The sequence below is a fragment of the Pleurodeles waltl genome, chromosome 3_1 (genome assembly GCF_031143425.1).
Source record: "Pleurodeles waltl isolate 20211129_DDA chromosome 3_1, aPleWal1.hap1.20221129, whole genome shotgun sequence".
Classification (NCBI taxonomy): domain Eukaryota; kingdom Metazoa; phylum Chordata; class Amphibia; order Caudata; family Salamandridae; genus Pleurodeles; species Pleurodeles waltl.
The window spans coordinates 1868764618-1868786916 of NC_090440.1; the positions used below are offsets into that span (position 1 = coordinate 1868764618).

Sequence of the window (22299 nt, forward strand, 5' to 3'; positions counted from 1 at the left end):
TGTAATGTATGTGTAAAGGTTGGCATCTGTTTTTAGGAGGGCTATGGGACAATAAGAGGTGCAGTTGGTGGGGTCTTTCCCAGACTTTGGGAAAATACAATTTCTGTCTCCTACATGGTGGGGGTCAAGCTTGCAGTATGAGTACATGAATTAAAGAAGTGAGTAAGGTGGTCCAGAAAAGTAGAAGGAACATTTTGTAGAACATGTCAGGTAGGCTATCCAGCAGAGGGACTTACTAACTGGCATTGTTCAGAGCGCCTTCCTGATTTTATCAGGTGTAATAGGGGCTTCAAGAAGTTTCCTATGAGCGGGGTGGTTGGGAGTCCAGTCACAGGCTTGTAGATAGGCCCGTATGTCAGGGTGTTGCTTATCACCCCACTTGTAGAAGGCCTGGTAGAGGTTACAAAATGACATATTTATTGGGTTTTTGGGTGCCTATTTGCAGCCTTGGACCTTGAGTTGGGAAATACATGTAGAGACCCATTAGATGCCCAGTTTGACCGCTAACAGTATCTCCTAGGATTAATTTTTAAAATTCATTGGGACCAAAAATAGATAAAATCTGATCTGAGATATTCCCATGTCTAAAATACTGTTAGACTAATTCTGGAGGTTGGTCACAGGGTAAGCAGGGGATACTGGGCCTCAACAATGGGGCTCAGTTTTTTTGCCTTTGATGTCCTCAGCAGTTTCCTACTATGGCTTTGTCCACTGGACCAGGAACTGCCACTTCAGCAATTAATTCTCTTGAGCAGCAATGAGGAGCAGTCACAGACTGCTCAGGAAGGTTAGAGTGAGGGTACCTCAAGCGGTCCAGTGAGGGGTCGGACTAGGCAGATAGCGAGCTCCTCCTTTGATGTAAGTGTGACTATAAGGGGACACTCCCCCTCCTGGAATCTGGGGCTAGTAGCCTTTAGACTTGGGGCCTACGTTAGGTAGTTCCTCGCCACAGGTAGGCCTCATCATTTCTTATTTTTCTGTACCCACTCTCTTACTGAATGTTGGATGTATGTCTCTGCATTGCAGAACGTTTCGGGATCCTAGACCCTGAAGAATGCCCCCAGACCTTCCTTGGCTCATTTTAGAGGGCAGAAACATGTCGGCCATTTTTTAGATAGGTGACCCAGTGAGTCCTTATTCTCACCCTGGTGTCCCATCCTTGTTTTTAATACACCAGCAGACACCATTATTAAAAGTGTAGATTACACACCGGTAACTGCCTAGGTGTTTTTATATTTTTCCCTAGCTTAGCTGGATCCTGCTTATTCCAGATAATACTAATTTACGCACTCCCTCCCGTTCCTTCAACGGTGATGTTGAGTCCGCCCAGGTGGCATTGTCCTATCTGGGTGGGGCTAGGTGGTCAAATGATGAAGCATGACACTATATAATGTGTGAGACCACCTAGTCCGTAAAGGAAACACCCCTCCCCTCCCCCCATCACCACTCCACAGCACTCACACTTCATTCACACACCCATTGAGGTCTAGGAGTCCCTGGATAATCTCCCTTGGGTTTAGCTCCTCACTACAAGTGATCCCCATACTCTTTTGTGTTTTTAGAGTGAGGGTACAACAGGTTCAGCACTGAATGAACACAAAAATAACTTGTTTGCTCAGCTCAGTTTTTATCTTTATGAATAAGAAGTACTTTAATACATTTATAATCATAATACTCCACACTACATAAACTCAGCTACTCAGAGTCTCTAATTCAAAGCCATTGTCCTATAGGTAAGGATATCCCTTCTGCTCACCACACATCCCCTCACTCTCTCTCAGTGACAGTGACAGAGAGACTCTGGTGTACATCTCAGGCAGATACCAACTGCCTCCCCAGGCAGAATCAGGTCCTTAGTCTCTCAAGCTAATGCTTCAGACCAATTGTGGGACTCAGCCAGGCTGTGGTGTTCTTTAGTCCATGTCTTCTAGCCTTTGAACGGAAGATGCACCGACTGCTGGTGTGCCAACCCTCTGCTCCGACCGCTGCAGCAGGTGCGGCAGTGTGGCAATTCCAGAGGCAGCATCAGGCAGACGTGCAGTTGTCTTCCAGACACATAATAATTAGGTTGGAACTTAGGGTCCACAGGCTATGACAGAGTCCTCCTCCCAGGGTTCAAGGTGGTGATGCTGTCCACTTCTGGTCTCAGGTGGCAACAGTTTGACCGCTTCACAGTTCAGCTGCAGGAGCACAGAGCAATGGGCCTCTAAATGCTAGTTAGTGCCTTGGGCAGCTGCATAGTCACTAGGGCACACAGCGGAAAAGTGCCTTGAGGCAGCAACTTCAAATACAGTGGCACAATCCTCTTGGGCACACAAAGCAGCAGAGGTACTGTTAGACTTGGCATCCTTGGCGTGGTCTCCCCTAACTTTTTGCCTCTGTTTCCCAGGTTGTTGATGTGTGCAGGACTCTGTTTTTGTTACTCTGGGCACTTTAACAGTGCTATCCAGTGCTAATGTGTTCCAATATAAAATGTGTATGTAATTGGATTTCCATGATTGGCATATTTGATTTACTGGTAAGTCCCTAGTACAGTGCACTAGAGGTGCCCAGGGCCTGTAAATCAAATGCTACTAGTGGGCCTGCAGCACTGGTTGTGCCACCCACAATAGTAGCTCTGTAAACATGGCTCAGACCTGCCACTGCAGTGTCCGTGTGTGCAGTTTTAAACTGCCAATTTGACTTGGCAAGTGTACCCACTTGCCAGGCCTAAACCTTCCCTTTCCTTACATGTAAGGCACCCCTAAGGTAGGCCCCAGGTAGCCACATGGGCAGTGTGCAGTGTATGTTTAAGGTAGGACCTATACTAATGTGTTTTGTATGTCCTAACAGTGAAATACTTCTAAATTTGGTTTTCACAGTTGCAAGGTCTATCCCTCTCGTAGGTTAACATGGAGGCTGCCTTTAAATATGATTAAAGCGTAGATTCCCTTTGGGAGCGGATAGACATGTGGACTTTGGGGTCTCAGCTCACAATTTAAAAATACATCTTTTAGTAAAGTTGATTTTAAGATTGTGTGTTTGAAAATGCCACTTTTAGAAAGTGAGCCTTTTGTTGCGTAAACCATTCTGTGACTCTAACTGTTTGTGGATTCCCTGTCTGTGTCAGTTTGACATTTGGGCTGTTTGCACCTCTCTCTAGACAGTGACACAAAGGGAGCTGGGGTGTAGCCTGCATATCCTGATGAGCCATCTGTGCTAGGAGGGAGGAGAAGAGTGGTCACTCACACCTGAAACGGCTGTACCTGCCCTCACACAAAGCAGTCTCAAACCCCCTGGTGTGTGTCTGAGGCCTGGCCTGGGCAAGGCAGGATTTCACAAACAAGAGAAACGTTCCTTTGAAGTGAGCCTACTTCAAAGGCCAAAATGGGTATAAGAATGGCACCCAAAACCACAGACTTTAGATCACTTCTGGAAATCAAGAGGAACCTCTGCCTGGAGAAGAGCTGAAGGATCAGGGAAGTGCTGCCCTGCCTGTGCTTTGTGGAGCTATCCTGCAGTTGCTGCTTCTGCCTGGTGAAAGGAGACAAAGACTGGACTTGTGCATTCCTGCTTGTGAAGAAATCTCCCAGGGCTTGCCCTGAGCTTGCCTCCTGTTGTTGAAGTCTCAGGGCCATCAAAACTTCGCCTGCCAGAACCTGGACTCTCTGCTGAGACTCCTGCCCTGCCAAGTAGTACCCTATCCAGTTCCTGGGGCCTTGAAAGGGGAAGCTGGAAGACCAAGATTGAAAATCCACGCACCGACCGCCGTACGGGGAAATTTCCAACGCAACCTCCTAGACACGGCTGAAGAAACAATGGGGGTTATTACAACTTTGGAGGAGGTGTTAATCTGTCCCAAAAGTGACGGTAAAGTGACGGATATACCACCAGCCGTATTACGAGTCCATTATATCCTATGGAACTCGTAATACGGCTGGTGGTATATCCGTCACATTTGGGACGGATTAACACCTCCTCCAAAGTTGTAATAACCCCCAATGTGCGCAGGCTTTGTGGGAAAAATCAACGATCTCTGCCTTTAGCGCAGCTAGAAGATAGATGAACGCGGCCGGAGAAACAACGCGCCACATCGCTAACGGAGGCTAGTAACATCGCAACCCACACAGCGCGGGTTTGCTGAGACCATGCTGCAGAATTTTCAACGCAAACCTTGCTGGGGGCGGAAAAACAACGCAACGCAGCACCTGCCCGGACCCAAGTGCTTGCCCGGATCGACGCATTGCTCTCCTGCTGAGAGAAAAAACAACGCACGCTGACCCGACCAGAGAAGGAGAAATGATGCACGGTCTCGCTTGCGGGTGAGAAATCGATGCATTGCTATCCTTTTTCAATGCACACTTGCCCATGCGTGTTATTTTGACACTATCCAGGTACTTTTTAACGCTAACAGTGTTCTTACTGTTTACAAAAGGATTTAAGACTATTTTACTTTTAAAATTAATAACTTGGCTTGTGTATGTTGGATTTTTATCGTTTGGGCTTGTTTTGTTTAGATCAATATTTTCTATTGTTCTAAACCTGTGTTGTGTCATTTTGTAGTGTTTTCACTGAGTTACTGTGTGTGTTGGTACAAATACTTTACAACTAGACTCTGAAGTTAAGCCTACCTGCATGTGCCAAGCTACCAACGGGGTAAGCGGGGGTTAGCTGAGGCTGATTCTCCTTTACCCTGACTAGAGTGAGGGCCCTTGCTTGGACAAGGGTTAACCTGACTGCCAACCAAAGACCCCATTTCTAACAGGTACCAACCCATTGCTTTTTGTAAATCTCAAAAATGTAACTTGCTTGTTCAAGGGGCTGCTATGATCCTTAGTTTGTGTTCAAAACTGTCAAACTCTCTATTCAACCATTTTTATTGAAGAAATCTCTAAAGACTCTGCTGTTTTGTTTTCTGGTTTCTTTCCCTTCTCCCTCTTTCCCCCCTTTCATTTACTCAGGAGCGATCTATAGGTTTAGTATTTTGAAAGGATTTTAGGAGAAGTTCATCTGGCCTCTCTAATATAAATTGAACACTGTGAGTGATTGATTAAGAGTTTACATGGTGGAAACACTGACAGTACAACTGGCAGTGATTGCGTCGAGCCCTAATGTACAAAGACCTGCTCTATTTAGATGAACATACAAATGTAGCATAGAGGCAGCAATTGCAGGATTTTACACCAGAATGTGAAAATTCTGAAAAAAACTTCATGTTTGAAAAGGCAAACTGGTTTTACTCCCATGCCCTACTGACCACGAGCAGAAACTGGCCTAGGACTCCATGTGCTCTAATGGCTCTGTTGCTAACCTTGTCACCTAGATTCCAATGAAAGCATTGGCTCTCAGCCTGATACACATGTGATTCATGTCACATACTTATCCTCGTGACAGAAATTGAAAAAAATGCATGCAATGAAAATGCAAAATCCTGTACTGAATGCTATCTGGTGCAATCTGGTCTAAATTACATGTTGCCACTCACCCCTCTACTCACATCATGGCTCCTGTGAAGCAAATATCCTATTTTTTTCCTTCCCCCAATTCCCCATTTTATAGCACTCCATGCTCCATCTACACTAAAAGTATTTCCATACAGCTCTTTGCTTCTTGTAGTGCCTATGTCCATGATATACCTTGTACATAAGTAAAAATCACAGTACGACATGTATCTTCATAACAAAAGAGAAGTTGGGTTGACTGTTAATATGTCTACGTTGAACACATGTAATACATTCAATTTAAATGTAGTGTTCTTATTATAGGAATCGACATACTGATGGCTTGAATTGCTTAACATCGTAAACCACACAAAGTCCAGTTTGCTCCCACTCTACCAGTCCAACTGGCAGATATTGTTTCTAGGCCTAAAATGAAAAATCTAATGTATTTAGAGAAGCATATAAATGTAGCATGGTGGTAGAACTTGTCACAAAGGGAACATTCTGAAAACAAACTCCAAGTTTGAAAAGGTTCATTGATTTTATTCTCATACTCTACTGTATATGACTTCCCCATTTTACACAGAAAACATTTTAATCCATGTGCAGAAATTGGCCGGTAGTGCTGTTAACGCGTCCCTTTATGTCAATTTTATACACATTAGGACTTGTTTTAGGCCGATGAATCTTTTGACCCAGTGGTGAGACACCGTAGAACGAGATGACTGATCAATATGTCAAGCAATATGTCAATGATGTTATCAACATATATCACCACAATATACTTTACTTTAGATGAAGACATTTATTAAACTGGTGACGCAACCATGACCTTTCAGCCATGAATAACCACACCTTTATTGTAGTTTTTGTGAATTTTATTCCCTATTGATTACAATCTAAAAATAGAAGTGTCAATCTCAAAACCAAGAAGCATATGAGCAAAGTCATAACACGACAACTTTGATAAGACTTCGATAATGCAAGGATCACAAACATAAAGGTGCCAACATAAGATTTGCATAGGTCAAAGTGCATAGAATATCATATACATCTCAGTTCAGCATAGCACAATGTCAGTCATGTCTATTTGCGTCAGTCAAAGTGATTACCTAGCCTAACCACTAATTAGCATCAGCATGTTGGGCTTCATGCAAAATAATTTTGAACACAAATTTGGAAAACATCTGACTAAGGTCTCTATTCAAAAATACAGCAGTTGGTACCTAGAAAGGAAAAGCAAACAGACAAATTACAATAGCATTGTCATAATTACCCTCCTCAGAATAAGTCAGCATACAGGAATAGTCTTCGTCTTCAGGACATCAGTTAGATCGCCAACAGTTTATTTCATCTAAGGGACAGGGGACACTTCCCTCATAAGGAGGAGAAGTGTAAAGGGGCAGTCTATGGATGAATATGGTTTTGTCTAAGTCTCAAATCACCAAACAGAGTGACAGAGTTTCTGGATGCAATCAATATCATTCCCTACCTAATAGCAATGACTGTTCTGTGTCATGAGTTTTTATCCCTTTTCCCAAATACATTCCCCAAAAATTCTATTGGATAATCGCTATACCCCACTATCTTTAGCCTAGCAAATTATACATTAGGTAATCCAAATTGTCACCCCACGATAATTTAGAACGTTTTGATTGGTCTTCATAATTGACGTCTTTGTAGGTGGCACATCCGGGGTTACTTCATCCTTTGGCACGTTCTTCAGGTCAAAAGTTCTCTTTTCCAGGGTAAAACGTCCTTGAATGTTTCCATATTTGTTGCAAAACTTATAAAACTTATACTAAGGCAGCTAGCATGCGGATGGGAATAAGGCATAACTTGCAACATAAAACAAAGAAAAGAACACATGCTGGGTCATGGCCTTTTGCGAATCAGTACACTGGAAAACAGAAAAATGTGCTTTAATATGAGAGCTACACGGCTAAAACTTCAACTCACTCTAATTTAAGGCCTATGGGTTCTAATGCAATCTTCGTAGGTGTTAACATATTCAATTAATTATAACGCAAGCAATTATTTCTAACAGCCGACATTAGTCTATGTGCACAATAGTAACTTCACACTTATAATCATGTTAAGAATACATTTAAGCAAATAATATTTTATGATCGTTTTTATATGCAGCATTGTTAGGTATAAGTATTTCACATCTAATATATGTAATATTTAAACTACGCTCTCTCAGTGCCATTAGTTTAAGGGCTTTGTTGCCAACCTTGTCACCTAGATTCCAGTGAAGCAATGGTCCTTGACCTGATAAATGTGATCCTAGTCACATAAATATCCCTGTGCCAGAAACTGAAAATATGCATGCAATGAAAAATACCAAATTCTGTACTGAATACAAACTGGTACAATATGGCTTAAATTTACCTGGCTCCTGTAAATCCAATATCCTGTCTTTTTCCATCCTACCATTCCCCCATTGTATACCAGTCCATGCTCTGTCCACACTATAATGATTTCCATACAGCTCTTTGCATCTTGTCGTGCCTATTTCCACGATATACATATGAAAATCAATTACCGACTTGATCCTTTTTGACAAAAGAGAAGGTGGGTTGACTGATAATGTGCCGTCATTGAAAACATGTAACAAATTAAATGTAAATGTATTGTTCTTTTTATAGGAATCGACAAGGGAAGACCAGCTCTAGAGGATGAACCTCCATAGCCCTATCATACTAATGGTTTGAGTTGCATATCATTTTAAACCACTCAAAGTCCAGTTTGCTCCCACTATACCAGCAAAACCCTGAAAACTATTCAAAAACAAGCCATATTTAAGATTCAGATGACATTGTAAGGACGTCCACCTTAACTTACAGATGCATTTATCTGCCTTTCAAGTATGTGCAGCCGTTAATCAGCTCCAAAAGGAATATTCAAAAAGGTCAATGATGTAAGATACCCAAACGTCTTGGACATATCAACCTCTCCTTTGTTGTACTTTTGAAATTGACTTGTGGAACATTTCATAATGAAAATACAAAACATGCACTAGTTATTGCAAACCACAATCAACTTACTGTGACACTGCAGTCCCAAGTAAACATGAAAAACACACTTCTGAATGAAGGAACCCCACGCTGCATCTCCAACCGTCCTTAACTTTCAGAACTACCAGACCTTGAAAGAGTAGCGCACTAGTTATATTTAACCCAAATCCATATGAAAATCCAACTTTCAAAAACTCTTCTATATCCATTAATATTTCTATATTTCTGTACACTCTTCTACACATCACTTAGTGCAAACACAGAACCACATCAACAAGTAAAACCTCAGGAAAAAAAAACTTACTGAACGAGTTCTGCCACATACTTGTTTTTAACATAGGTTCGGAAGCTTTAATTCTAGAATTCATATTTATAACCATTTCACACACCAACTCTGACTCATACTCCCAACTCGGTACAACGCAAATACTTATCCTACCATTATGGGGCACAGAACATTTGTTTACGTTGACAAATGTAGACATTTATTAAATGGTCCCAGGCCCTATGTTTTCCATTCTACTGCAACAGAAACATTAATACATTTCAATAATCTGACAATTAAATGTTACTGTATGTGATATTACTTGCATGCAGAACAAGCATTGGCAAACACAAGTTGTGTGGCCTTTTTGGCTCCGCCATTGCAAACCTATCGACTTTTGCGTTGAGTGGTAAATTGTAAAAAATATATGTACAATTGCATGAAAGAGAAAGAAGCAACCCAGTAGCAAATTGCAACTGCAGGGTCTTCCAAAAAAGAAAACAATAATGTTTTTTTTTTTTTTTTAACTGATATGACGGGGAGGGGAAATCGAAGAAGCATTCAACATTTTAAAAGTATGAAGGGCAGGAAAACAATGGACTAGCAGGGTGAGACAGGGAGCAACATGGAGAGTAGAGAAATGTAAGGTTCCAAAAAAACACATTCATTCCCAGAGAGCGATAACAGCAACATAACAAGGTAGCTCCGTTAATATAAGCAGTGGATGTACACAAGTGATCCAGTGAAAAGGGTGGTAAAGAAGTTATGCTCCAGGGGACGGACAAACACAAGAAGAGGAAGAAAAACTTCTGAGTAAGAAGCAAAAAGAAAATAAGGCAGGAAAGCCAACCAATCATAAAAAATAAGATGATCCAAACCCCACGATTTATACATATCTCCATGCAATTGAGACAAGAGGTTGCCAGTAATGGACAGCTAAGGCTGTCAAAATGGGAATATTAACCTTGTCGTCATCAAAAATTCAGAAAAAACTACTAAATGTGGTACAGAAGAGAACCGAGCTATGAAAAAGGTGATTTGATTACAATCACACATTTTGGTGATGTGCAGAAGCTGGATTTACAAATTACAGTGTTTAATGATAACATCTGAACACTTTTATCGCAAAAGCACATTTTCCTGGTGGGCAGTAAAAATGTGGAGATGCTCATAAGGACATTTCATGGAAGGATGTAGCCGAGGTAAACAAGCCATAACAAAATGAGAAGTTTCACAACAGATTTATTGGAAGTAAATGTGGGCCGTGATGGAGACCCATGCACACCATCTAGATCACAAAGTGGGTAGCTAAGAGCTTTTAAGACTGGCCATCATACTGGGTAGAATACAGCATGACACAGGAGTATCACATCTTCCAGCATGCAGAACCCAACTCTAGTGAGAGCTGAGGCAATTCTTTCACAAACAGAGGGATTTCTTGCTCTCAGTTGAGTTCTGCTCCAGGATCTTCAAATGCTCCAAGCTTGCTCATAGTCTGTATACAGTAAAGTGCTCTTTCCATGCAAACAGTGGCTGTCTGCTGGGTGAAAAAGGGGCCCTGGCTAGTGAACTGTCTCCAGTGGGTTCTTGATGCGGCAAGACCAATACCTTGTCCTGCCTTCTGACTTCAGAACCATCATGGAGATGAGAAACCAGTAATTTGTTTTTCCTCTTGATTCCGGACCCTTGTGTGCCCTAAGACAGCCCTGAGACACGTCAGCCACTCCGGCATCAGCAGAACTGTGCTATACCTCCATGAGGGCAAGAAAGTGAATCTCCTTTTCCCCATGGCTAGACGAATTACATGTGTGAGTAGGAGGTCCTATTTGATGGTTACAAATTAATGGAGGAGAAGAGCAGCATCCTTTGATGCAATCTGGGTCTGAGTGGCCTAGTTTCACAATTGGATGAGCTACCATTCTGCTATTCTCCTTGGCATCTCACACATCTGAAGATTGACAGCTCGGGATTCGTTCTTGAAGCTGACAGAGAAGGCTGGAATAGTGTACATCTATGGCATGAGCCATATAAGGCACTCACAGGCCTTCCATTCAGAGGCCCAGGAAGTGGATCATGAGGCAGAATGGACTGACCTGTCAAGGGTGAGGTTGTTCTGCTGCATGATTCACTTCCTGGGCATCAGAGATCTACTAAAGAAGGGGTTGAGTTGCATGCAGCACTTGACCCATATTCAAGTATGGTGCCTGCCTTAATTTTAGAGTGGGTTTAGTTCCACTCCACATGTTCTTTGTAAGACTGTACCATACAGTGGCTGAGCCACTAAGGGATTCTGGAGGGTGGGAATTCAGCGTGGTCATCGTGCGATTTCTGTCAGTCTTGGTGGCTTGCACATCCAGGCTGCAAAGACTGAGGGACCTATTTATGAGTTTGTAACACAATGCAGAGCAGCGCAGCAAGTCACCTTGCTATGCTGCACTGCATTACAGGGAAAGGGAAGAAATGCACCATATTTACTGCAATATGGCCCATTCCTGTCCTTTCCCCAGCACTGGTGCACAACTGGCTGCCTAGCACCAACGCAGGCACCCTTGCACCATTGTGCAAGGGTGCCTGTGTTGCATGTAGGATTTTTTTGTGCAGGAAGGTACACCTTCCTGCACAAAAACAATCCTGAGATGCATATTCCTATTTCTATGTGTGCTGCAGGATGCAGCACACATAGAAAGACTAAGTAAAGAGGAGTAATAAATATATTTCTTCTCGTTATGCCTTCTGTGAAAAGGAGTATCTTTTTGGCACATTCCCAGGTCTACCACTTCTGCTAAATCTTGGAATGAATGCAACAAAAACCATGGGAGTTGCAAGAGAACATCCACACAATGTAAAGCAGCACAGTGATTGCACTGCATTGGTTTTACTCCAGATTTATGGCCTTGCAGGACTTCATAAATCTCTATTTTAAGTTTCATTGTGCTTGCACCACGTTGCATGGTGTAAGCGCGATGTAATGGGGTTAATTACAAAACGTACTTTCAGGGGCATATTTAATTTAGTAACAAACCTAAAACCTAATGCAGTAGTATAGACAGCAGAAGCAGCCACATTGCATTCCAAACGCATGCCAGGTCTGCTGCCTATTTCATTCTATTGTCTAGAGTTGTTTGTCAGTCTGCAGAGTAGACCGTGAAGTGTTGCCCTCACAGAAGCTTGAGGTGCTTGCTGCTCCTCCTGGGACCACAGAGTGACATGCTTTGACAACTCTCCAAGATAAGCAGCATATGAAGACCGCCAAGATTGTGAACAAAAGAGAACAAAGAGAAAACACTCATAAACTAGCTTAATTTGTGCATTTGTGACAAGGCAAGTGCACGGTTTAGAACGTTGCTTTCGTGAAGGTGTTTACTGAGTATCTATATACCCCATTCAGGTTTGAGGGGACCCCTTCATCTGAGTTGGCTGGCATTGCCATTATCAAGTAGCAGCCATGTTAGCTAAGAGATTTCCTGCTCACTCCAATATTGGAACAAGCTGTGCAACATAGCGTGGTGCAATGGCCCTGATGCTAATGACATCCACAGCAGGAAGTGCTGCAGCTATGATACCAGTGCATGATCCTGAGGCTGCACATATTAGCATTTGGACTTTGAAGGCTGGGGATTTGGGGCTAGCTTGGTGTAATGTAGCGCCAAAACTAATGCACTATATATAACCATGAGCGCCGAGGAACAAGTTTGAGGCCTCGGAAATAACCATGCTGGAGTTCAAAATGTGAATTAGCAATAAATATGCCTTTAAATGTTGTTTTTATTTTGTCACATCTGCTGTGTAATCAAAGACAAAGGTCGAATGTCAGGCCACCTCTTCTGACAAATTGACACTTATTCTTTTAACATGGAAGTTTGTGTTTACTTTACCTACTCTGACTGCAAAGTAAGAGGATTTTCATTGTTTAGAACTCTTCATGTTGGAATACACCAGATAACCCGGCCATCTGATGCTATCTATTGTGGAGTTTCCGTACTAAGATAGCCATGATGCATGTCTGCTAATTCCTTTCCAGTCTGGGGTCCGCTCCCTTCATGAGTTAGGGCCGATTACATTGCAAGGTTCAGAACAAGCTTTAAAAGCTTGTAAATCGGGGTTACCTGGTGATCCATGCCCTCCCTAGATTCTGGCAGCTGTTTAATTACTAACTCCACCCTAAACATTTTTTAAACAGCTACCTCATTTCTGCTACTGTGTCACTATATTGGAAACAGGCGAAGATAATTCCCTTACGTAAAAAAGACGTCTGCTAACAGGTCTGTCTCGGCTAACTTTAGACGGGTTTCGTTCATACCAGTTTTTTCGAACATTCTAGAGAAGTGGGTCAATCGCTTCTGTGGGAATACTCGGAACAACACCAGTTACTACGTCCTTCCCAAACGGGTTGCAGACCAGGTTATATTATGGAATCGGCACTCATGGAGGTTTCAGACACCATTAAGCTGGCCATGGATCAGGGGAAGCGGGTTGCTTAGCTGCTTTTCGATCTATCTGCAGCTTTCGACACCGTGTCCCACCCCATCTTTTTAGAATGATTACAAAATAACAGTGCAAGTGGTTCTGCTCTGGCCTGGGGTCAGTCATTCTTATTGCACCGTAGCCAAGCAGTCCAGATGACACCCCATTCCTCAGAATCAACGCCCATTGAGTTTGGGGTCCCCCAGGGTTTGGCCTTGAGCCCCACATTGATTCATGTCTATATATCCCCTCTCATGGTGCTAATTGAATCTCATGTCATTCAAGTGGTGTTCTATGCTGATGACACACAAATAATCCCCACACAGGATAAGAAAACACCAAACTCTCTAAATAATTTTAAGAAAAGTCTTTCAGCTGTGTTTCGCTAGACATGCCTGTGCAATTTTCAGAGCAACTCCAGCAAAACTGAGGTTTTGTTATTTGGTACTCTGCCCCTGCTGTTGGATGGTCAATGCTGGCCCAGTCAGGTCCCACCTCCTCCTGCCCCCTCTTCCATAGTGAGGCACGGGGGGGGTGAAATTTGACAACTTCACTCCCTCTGGGGCTCAGGTTGATAGCGTGGTGGGCATCTGCTACGGCCTTTTAAAATCTTTAAAGAATTTCTTTATTTGTTTCCCAACCAGCAGCATAAAACGGTAGTATGCTGATCATGTCCCACCTGCACTCTGCAAATGTTCTGCTTTGGGGCCTGCCAGCTTACCAACTGAGAAGACTGCAGTTAGAATGCCTCAGCTCTGCTTTTAGTGAAAATGTCAAAAAGAAGTCACATCCAGCAGCACTTGAAAGAGCTTCACTGGCTTCCCATTAAAGAGTTAGTCTGGTTTAAAGGGCTCGTGCTGACACACAGGGCCTTACATCCAAAGTCTGGTTCAATCCTCTGATGCTCTTTTGGCTGTAGTTCCAAGATTTAAGAGGAAAATATGGGTGGTTCCTCTTTCTGGTTTCTAGTTGCCTCTGCCGGAAACTCCCTCCATCTGCATCTTCAGGAGATGAAGAAACAATAGATCTTCAAATACCTTTGCAAGACCTGGATTTTTGAAAGAGCTTTTGAGTAATGATGTGTCAATACAGATATTTAGTGAAAATGTAATACTGGGACACTCTCAGAGTAGCCGTGTGCCCTACAAACTCTATGATTGATTGATTGATTGTGTCCTCCAAAGTGGGCATGCTACTTCTCAACATGCTTTTCTACTTTGGGGTAGTGGTGTTATAGCCTCCTGTTTATTACCCAAACAGCCTCAGTTCTACTCTTTCCACAGATGATTAACCATGTAATGTGACATGATAGCCCAGAGACCCCTTATCTGTTTTGGGCTTTCAAGACTTCATGCCTCATAGCCTTCTATTTAGGCTCCAAGCAAAAGGATTTTTCCCTTGGCTGTATTGCGGGCGGCTAAACTATTTCTGCCACCACTACAACTATTATATACCTGGTTTTAGAACAATTATAACGTTGCCAAAACTCCTATTGCTCTTTGAATAATAGAATTATAAATGAGCTTTGGTTTTACTTAGATGCATTTTTTCTGACCCATACCCTGGTTCTCGTTAAGTAAATCAATCCAAGTTACACAACAAATGATAATAATAATATGCAATTTTTTTGTCTGATCGTCTAGAGTAGGTAGAAGTACAGTGCATTCCTTTTATTTCCCACTGCCCTGGTGGTGTTGTTTTGGCAGCCTAGCACCAACATAGACACCCTTGCACAGTGGTGCAAGAGTGTCTGCATTGTTGGCAGGTTTGTTTTGTGCAGGATTGGACAAAATGCAGCACACACAGAACAACAAAAAAATGAGGAGAAATAATTATATTTCTCCTCATTGCTCCTCCATTGGTGAGGCGTAAGGTTTTGGCTCATCCCCCGGTCTACCACTTCTGGCAAATCTGGGGGTGCATCAGAATCCGTGGGAGTTGCATGGGAACACCCACCGCAACACCCATGAAATGCCTCAGTGTAAAGCAACACAGTGATTTGCATTGCCTTGCCTTACTCAATATCTGTGAGGCCATTCAAAGCCATGCAAAGCGTGGCCTCATAGATGTGAAAATCAGGTTTAGCACTGCCGTTGTGTCACAAAAAGTGATGCAACGGCGGTCCAAAGGGCTCATAAACATGCCCGAGGTTTGAACAGTATTGTCCAATATGAACCTTATGATCTTCCAGCAAGTCTCTGTTTATTGTTTCCCCAGTGAGACATTGTTGCATCGGTGGCTGCACTTTCCTGGGGTCACAGCCAAGATGAGTATTGTTTGGTTTGTTCACATCAGGTCTAGTACTGACCAGTCAGACCACATAAAGCAGATGAAAAGGTGTATTTTAATCTATTTTACTAAAGATGTTTTAGGTTGTTTTTCTTATTTATTTTCCTATTTTTAGTTTCCTAGGATCTTGACACACTTTTTGGTGCAAGTGTGCTCAATAAATTTAAAATCTTTAAAAATCAATTTGGAGTGAGAACTACATTGAGATATAATGTTTCCTCCTTTTGTGCATTAAAATTAATGATCCACATTTTAACTAAGAGTTGTCTTATGGTGTCTTACTTCTACTCCACCGTTATGGTATCGACATATATTAACTAGTGACAGGAATCTGAGCCAAAAGAAGCATTGTGAAATGCCAATATAGTTATTTGCTATTCAATACTATTAGCACAGTTTGGAATTGATTCGGTAAATATGAACAGACAGTATGAAAGTATGGGGAGCACTATTATTTCGATATGCAATAATCGAGAACCATTTAAATATTGTGTGGTATTACACCTTTCATAGCGATGATTTATTTTCCTCTATTCGACTACAAATGTCACATGTTTATCCCAAGAGCATGAAGAAATACAGAATAAATAATAAATGTTTTACATTTTTGTTCCAGATCATCTTCTATGAGGACCGGAACTTCCAGGGCCGCTTCTATGAGTGCAGCTCTGAGTGTGCCGACCTGAGCTCTTATTTCAGCCGCTGCAACTCTATTCGGGTGGAAAGTGGCAACTGGATACTCTATGAACACCCCAACTTCAGGGGTCACCAGTACTATCTAAGAAGAGGGGAGTACCCTGACTTCCAGCACTGGATGGGCTTCAATGACTCAATCAAGTCCTGTCGCTTGACCCCACAAGTGAGTGTTACTCTGTTTCATTTTGTGTATTCGAAGTGTCCTTTTAACTGAAGCTCTTCAAATACATCAACCCATAAAATAGTCTCATGGACTGATTCAGAAGGATAACCTTACACTTTTGTGTTACTACTTTTCAATTTTCAGAAACTGCATGTTTTTATAAACTATAAGAGTAATTTTACTACTAGTGCAAGCTTATTTTGTGAATGAGGCCCACAGTCTGCATCTACCCTATGGCAGAGTGGCCACATCCCATAAATAACCTTTCTGTGTTGTTTGTGTGTGCCTGAAATATAATAAACAGAGCAGTCATGCAATACAAGAATGCAGGACATCAGGAAGTGATTTTGAAGGAGTGTGTTGGCGACTTGTGAAGGACAAAATTGTGTGCCATGTCACATAACATTCCTCCATACTATTTGTTAGAGGTGAGGTCTTTGGTAGGCAGTCAGGTTACCCCCTGTCCAAGCAAGGACCCTCACTCTAGTGAGGGTAAGTCACATACAATCCAAATTATCCTGTGCCCACCCTCAGGTAGCTTGGCACTGAGCAGTGAGGCTTAACTTAGAAGGCAATGTGTAAAGTATTTGTGCAATAAATCATACAATAACACCATATAGCAGCACACAAATACACCACACAGTGTTTAGAAAAATATATATTTATCTGGAAAATGCAGGTCAAGATGATTAAAATGCAATAAGTATATGTTGAGATATCACCGTAAAGTGATATAAAGTGTTTTAAGTCTTTTAAAAGCAAACAAAGGCCCTCATTATGAACATGGCGGTGAAAACCGCCGTGTTCATGCTGGCGGTCTTCTCCGTGACCGCCAGCGCCCCGGAACCCTGATGGCCGTATAATGAACATTCCTCTGGGCTGGCAGGCGGAAACATTGTTTCCGCCCGCCGGCCCAGAGGAATGCCTGGCCGGGACATTGATGGCGGCTCCACATGGAGCTGCCGCCAATGCCTCTGTGTGACGGGTGCAGCTGCACCTGTTGCCCAGATCCCTGCACGATCAGGCAGTGACCTGCGCGATAGGGCACTGCACAGGGGCCCCTGCACTGCCCATGCCAAGTGCATGGGCAGTGCAGGGGCCCCCAGGGGTGCCCCGGTGCACCCCTTCTGCCAGCCTTTCCCTGGCGGGGAAACCCGCGAGGGAAAGGCTGGAGGCTATGGGATCATTATCCGAGGGGCAGCAACACTGCCCTGTCGGATAATGATGCCAACCACCAGCAGGCTGCCTGACGGAGGAAGCCTGGTGGTGAGTGAGGGCCAAGAGTTCATTATGTGGCGGTTTTGGCCGTCATGCCGGCTGGCGGGACTTCTAGCCACCACTGGCATGGCGGCCCACACCGCCGTGTTTATACTGACCGCCAAAGTCTCTTTCAAGCACAAAGTACCTGGTCTGCGTGAAAAATCTCAGCAAAGAACCGCAGAGGAGGTGATGCGTGGAAACAAAGGGATGTGAGTCGATCTTTCGAGCCACACACGGCTATGCGTCGTTTAGTTTTCATGCAGGGATGGCTGTGCGTTGATTTCCGGCACTCGTCGTGGATCCTCTTCGGGTTGCTGGGTTTTCAGACGCCCCAGGGCGGATGCATGGATTTCCGGCGCTGGCAGGATGAAGTCACAGGGGAGTTTAAGGCTTGGCAAGTACTTTCAAATGCCAAGTCGAAGTAGCAGTGTAACTGCACACACAGGCCTTGCAATGTTCGGCCTGAGGCATGGTTAAGGGGCTACTTATGTGGAGGCACAATCAGTGCTGCAGGCACCCTAGTAGCATTTAATCTACAGGCCCTGGCACACGTAGTGCCCTTTACTGGGGACTTATAAGTAGATTAAATAAGCCAATTGGGTGTGAACTAATGTTACCATGTTTGAAGGGAGATAGCATATGCACTTTAGCACTGGGTAGCCGTGGTAATGTGCGCAGAGTCCTAAAACCAGCAAAAACAGGGTGCAAAAAGTGGAGGGAGTCAGGAAAAAAGTTAGGTGTGACCACCTTAAGGCTGTCAGGTCTAACTCTATTACTCCAGCAATTTCTGCAATCTCATATTAACAGAGGTAACTTCCAGTGCATCGTCTGTTGAGTTAGCCATTTCTTCTATCTATTTTGCTAAAATACTCATAAGGTTTATAAAACTACCTTAAAATACGTTGGTACATTCTGACTAGACCTATTTTTATTCTACATAAATGATTGTTTTGTGATGAAATAAAAGACACTTGATGGTGTGCAGTAATTATTTATTATGTGAGGTGTTCCTACATATGTGCCTGAGACACGTACTAATTGTAAGGCAATGGCATTCTTTGAATCATTCTGTTGGTGCTATTAATGCATCTCTAGGACTCTGCGCCAGGTAAAGTGAAATGCTCTTGCACCAGGGGCATGCCCACATTGTGCATCACAATCGACAATGTACTGTCCCTTATTAAGAGTAGTTGCTGCATCAATGCGGGGCATCATCTTGGCCTTCTGACCCAGATCCCAAAGATGACAGCGGTTAACATTCTAGATCCCCTCCAGGACAGTCAACCATCTAGACTGCCTCTGTACTGCTGGTGGGATTACAAATGTAATGGAACAAATTCCTGATCCTCTGCGGAATCCCCATTTCCACTGAAAGTGCGTCGATGAAAATGAGGGTACACCCTCACATGAGTGTGATTTGTAATCTACACTGCACATCAGATATAACTAAAACTGCGGCAGAGCTATTTTATAATACCTAACCGCACTCCACACAATAAAAGAAGTACAGACTGAGGAACACTTATGTAATATGCTTTTACAATGCTAATAGAGCAGTGATAACTTTTTGTTTCAGGTTGTAAGAAAAAACGTTCTGCAGCACAAAAGACTAGCTTTCATGAATTAATTATTGTCATATAATAGATATAAATTACAGTTTCCGAAAACATAATACTTCCTGTTGTTACCCAAATAGGGATGGCAAGCAGAAGTTTAGAATGAAAAGCGAAGTAATCTCTTCCAATATTTTTTAACAAAGATTTTATCATTCAGTTAAATTATCCAGAGTGTCTTTTTTAGTAATACATTTTTTTTTTAAAGAAAGGTTGTAATACTGGTTTGCCTTCGTTTGCCATTGCAGCACCGTGGATCTTACAGAATAAGAGTTTATGAGAGAGAAAACTTTGGGGGTCAGATGATGGAGTTCTCAGAAGACTGTCCACTTGTGTATGAGCAGTTCCGCTACAATGATATCTACTCCTGTAATGTTCAGGATGGGCCCTGGGTCTTCTATGAAGAGCCCAATTACAGAGGACTTCAGTACTACTTGAGACCCGGAGAGTTCAGGAGATACAGCGACTGGGGACCCTCAAGTCCCAGAGTTGGTTCTTTCCGGAGAGTTAGAGATCACTATTAAAGTTACCTCATCTGCAAAGGCTAACGTGTATGTAACCAATAAATTCATATGGAACATAGTTTTGTTATTTTGGGTACTTTTTAATATTTAACTGATACAAATCTGCCAAGGTGTGATTGAAGCTAAAGAGAACTCAAACATGTTCACCAGAATTGTAAATACATTCAAATGTTAAATAGGGTTATTTTGAATAAGCATCCTCTGCGTGCGATTCTAAGTATCCATTCAGTCAAAGCTGATTTATGTTTAAAACCACAACACTACAGGCCAACACTACTATCTGTATCCCACGCTCATCCAATTTGACCACAATACTCTTATAACAACAGCTACTCTATTTGTCATTGACACAGCACTCTCCTGGTTCATCACTTAAAGAGTTATGCACCCTTCACTTTCAATCCCACCCTCCTACCAAGGAGTATCATTAAAGTGCTTGTGCTACTAAATATTGTTTGTTGTTTATGTCCATAACATTCCTTCACTTTTCCTTGCCCTCTGTGACGCATATCTCTTTCAACAAAGAGTCAGATTGCTTGGCATCATTAGTCGCTTTATGGTTGTTCACTGCCATATTCTGAACTCAGCAATACCATTTGCTCCTGCCCCAGGTATTCAATCAAAGCGGATTCATGTTTCAAACCTTGACACTCTACCATACCTTTGACAACTTTGACAATAACACTCATCACAACTACTCTATTTGGCGTTGGCACAGCACTCTCCTTATCGATCATCTCTACACTTCCATTCATGACCTCCTACCAGTGAGCATCATTGAAGAGCTTGTGCTACTAAATACTCTTTGCCCTTTGACGCTTTTCTCTTTCAACAAAGAGTAAGATGCCTTGATATCATCAGCCACTTGATGGCAGTTCACTGACATATTCAGAGCTCAGCAAAGCCAGATACTAATTCTCTACTATACTTTACTGCAGACACAAACAATTCCTCTCCTATCTCATTGTCTTTTGAAAAGATCCTTCCATGTCTAAAACTTCAACTTATCTTCTGCCTCAAACTCTCTTGATCTTTGTTAGGCAAATTTATTAGGGTTCACTTCAAAAGTTTCAGGTGGCTTTCCACCTATATCACTGCAATGTGTGTCTTTGCCTGCTTACCTAGTTAACAGTTATATAATATATCTCTATTCTATATTCTACACTGTCATGACCAGACCTAACAGTCTTGTTTATAGCAAAAAGGGCCATAATAGTAGCTATTTGTATGGTCTCTCATACTTTTCATTACTTACCCTTGATAATCTAGACAGCTTTTCCAATTATACTTCCCCTTCCCCTTCACATACTAGACGTATTATCAAAGTACCTAACAGAATCATATAGCACATCCTCCATCCAGCATTCACCTCACATCCTCATTCCAGAATCATTTTAGCTCACTTAATTTCAGTCTATGTTCTATCTTAACTTTGCTCGATTATCCCTTCAGATTCAGGTGTGTTGTCATTCTGTTATTAATCAATTGCACTGTGATTCTACTCTGCTTGAAAGCAGCCACTTATTTCTCCACCTTGACTGAAGCAGCCAAGAAGCAATATATTCTGCAGCTCCATTGGTCCATCTATCACTCTTATGGATAAAAAATTAGCTCAACTGACTATTGTTTTTATGAATTTAATGCTGATTGCTCATCAGACAATATGGATTTCTCGACACTGTCCCAAAAATCAATCCATTGAAGTGCATTGTTGATTCAAGGGCATGTATAGGAAAACAAATACTTTAGTATGCACAGAGATAGAGTCATTAAGTTCAACCTTGGCTTACCTTTGATGCTGGCATGCGTGGCAAGATCATTCTAAGAGAATATGCAAGTAAACAACAGACTTAGCAAAGCTATCAATACAGAAAGTAATAAGGAAAGCCGTTGTTTACATTGAGTAAAATCTTAACAGTAGTTAAGAAAACATAAGCAAAAATTATGAAAAATGGGTAAGGAGGCTAGAAAAGGAAAAACTGGTGGGAAAAATCATTACAGTAGAGAACACTATAAAAGAAAATGACCAACAGTCTGACAGAGAATGTGTGACATCACATGCTATCGGCGCAGAACTTGCGAGTGAGCAGCAAGGATCAGAAGGCTGAGCAGGAGACTGATCACCATGGGACAGATTGCCTTGGACTCCAGGAGTCTGGGATGCCAGGACACGGGCTGCTGGGGCGTGTATGAACTGGAAGCCCCTAGAAGCCCCTCGCCCTGGTGTCTGCATCACATTGTGCCAGGCGGCCCTCCCTTAGAGGCCAGTTAGGTGCCCGGCAAAGTGACTTCAGCAGCAGCAGAATGTAAGCAGTGAGTCGGGGAGGGGCAGGCCAGGCTCAGAGTTGTGGGTCCAGCGAGTGGCGCTGAAGCGGCCAGCATTAAGCTGGTGTGACTTGCTCTCATGGCGGGTCCGTTTATCATTCTCCCTTTCCCCCTGACTCAATTCCATTTTTGGTCTGGGTCGCATTTCCTGAAACAATTGAGCCAAACAATTGGATTCCTCCCCTTGTCCTTGCTACTGCCATTTTTTGCACATGCTCAAAGCTGTCTAAAGCATACTATTCTGTTTGGAGTTTGGATTA

At 42.7% G+C, this 22299-nt stretch overlaps 1 protein-coding gene across 1 annotated transcript; it reads left to right on the forward strand.

Annotated features, from left to right (window-relative positions):
• The first annotated feature begins 16026 nt into the window (after window positions 1-16026).
• On the forward strand, window positions 16027-19714 carry LOC138283629 (gamma-crystallin-3-like). Its single transcript, XM_069221568.1, has 2 exons — window positions 16027-16317; window positions 19439-19714. The coding sequence occupies exons 1-2, from the start codon at window positions 16027-16029 to the stop codon at window positions 19712-19714; spliced, it is 567 nt and encodes a 188-aa protein (XP_069077669.1).
• The last annotated feature ends 2585 nt before the right edge of the window (window positions 19715-22299 follow it).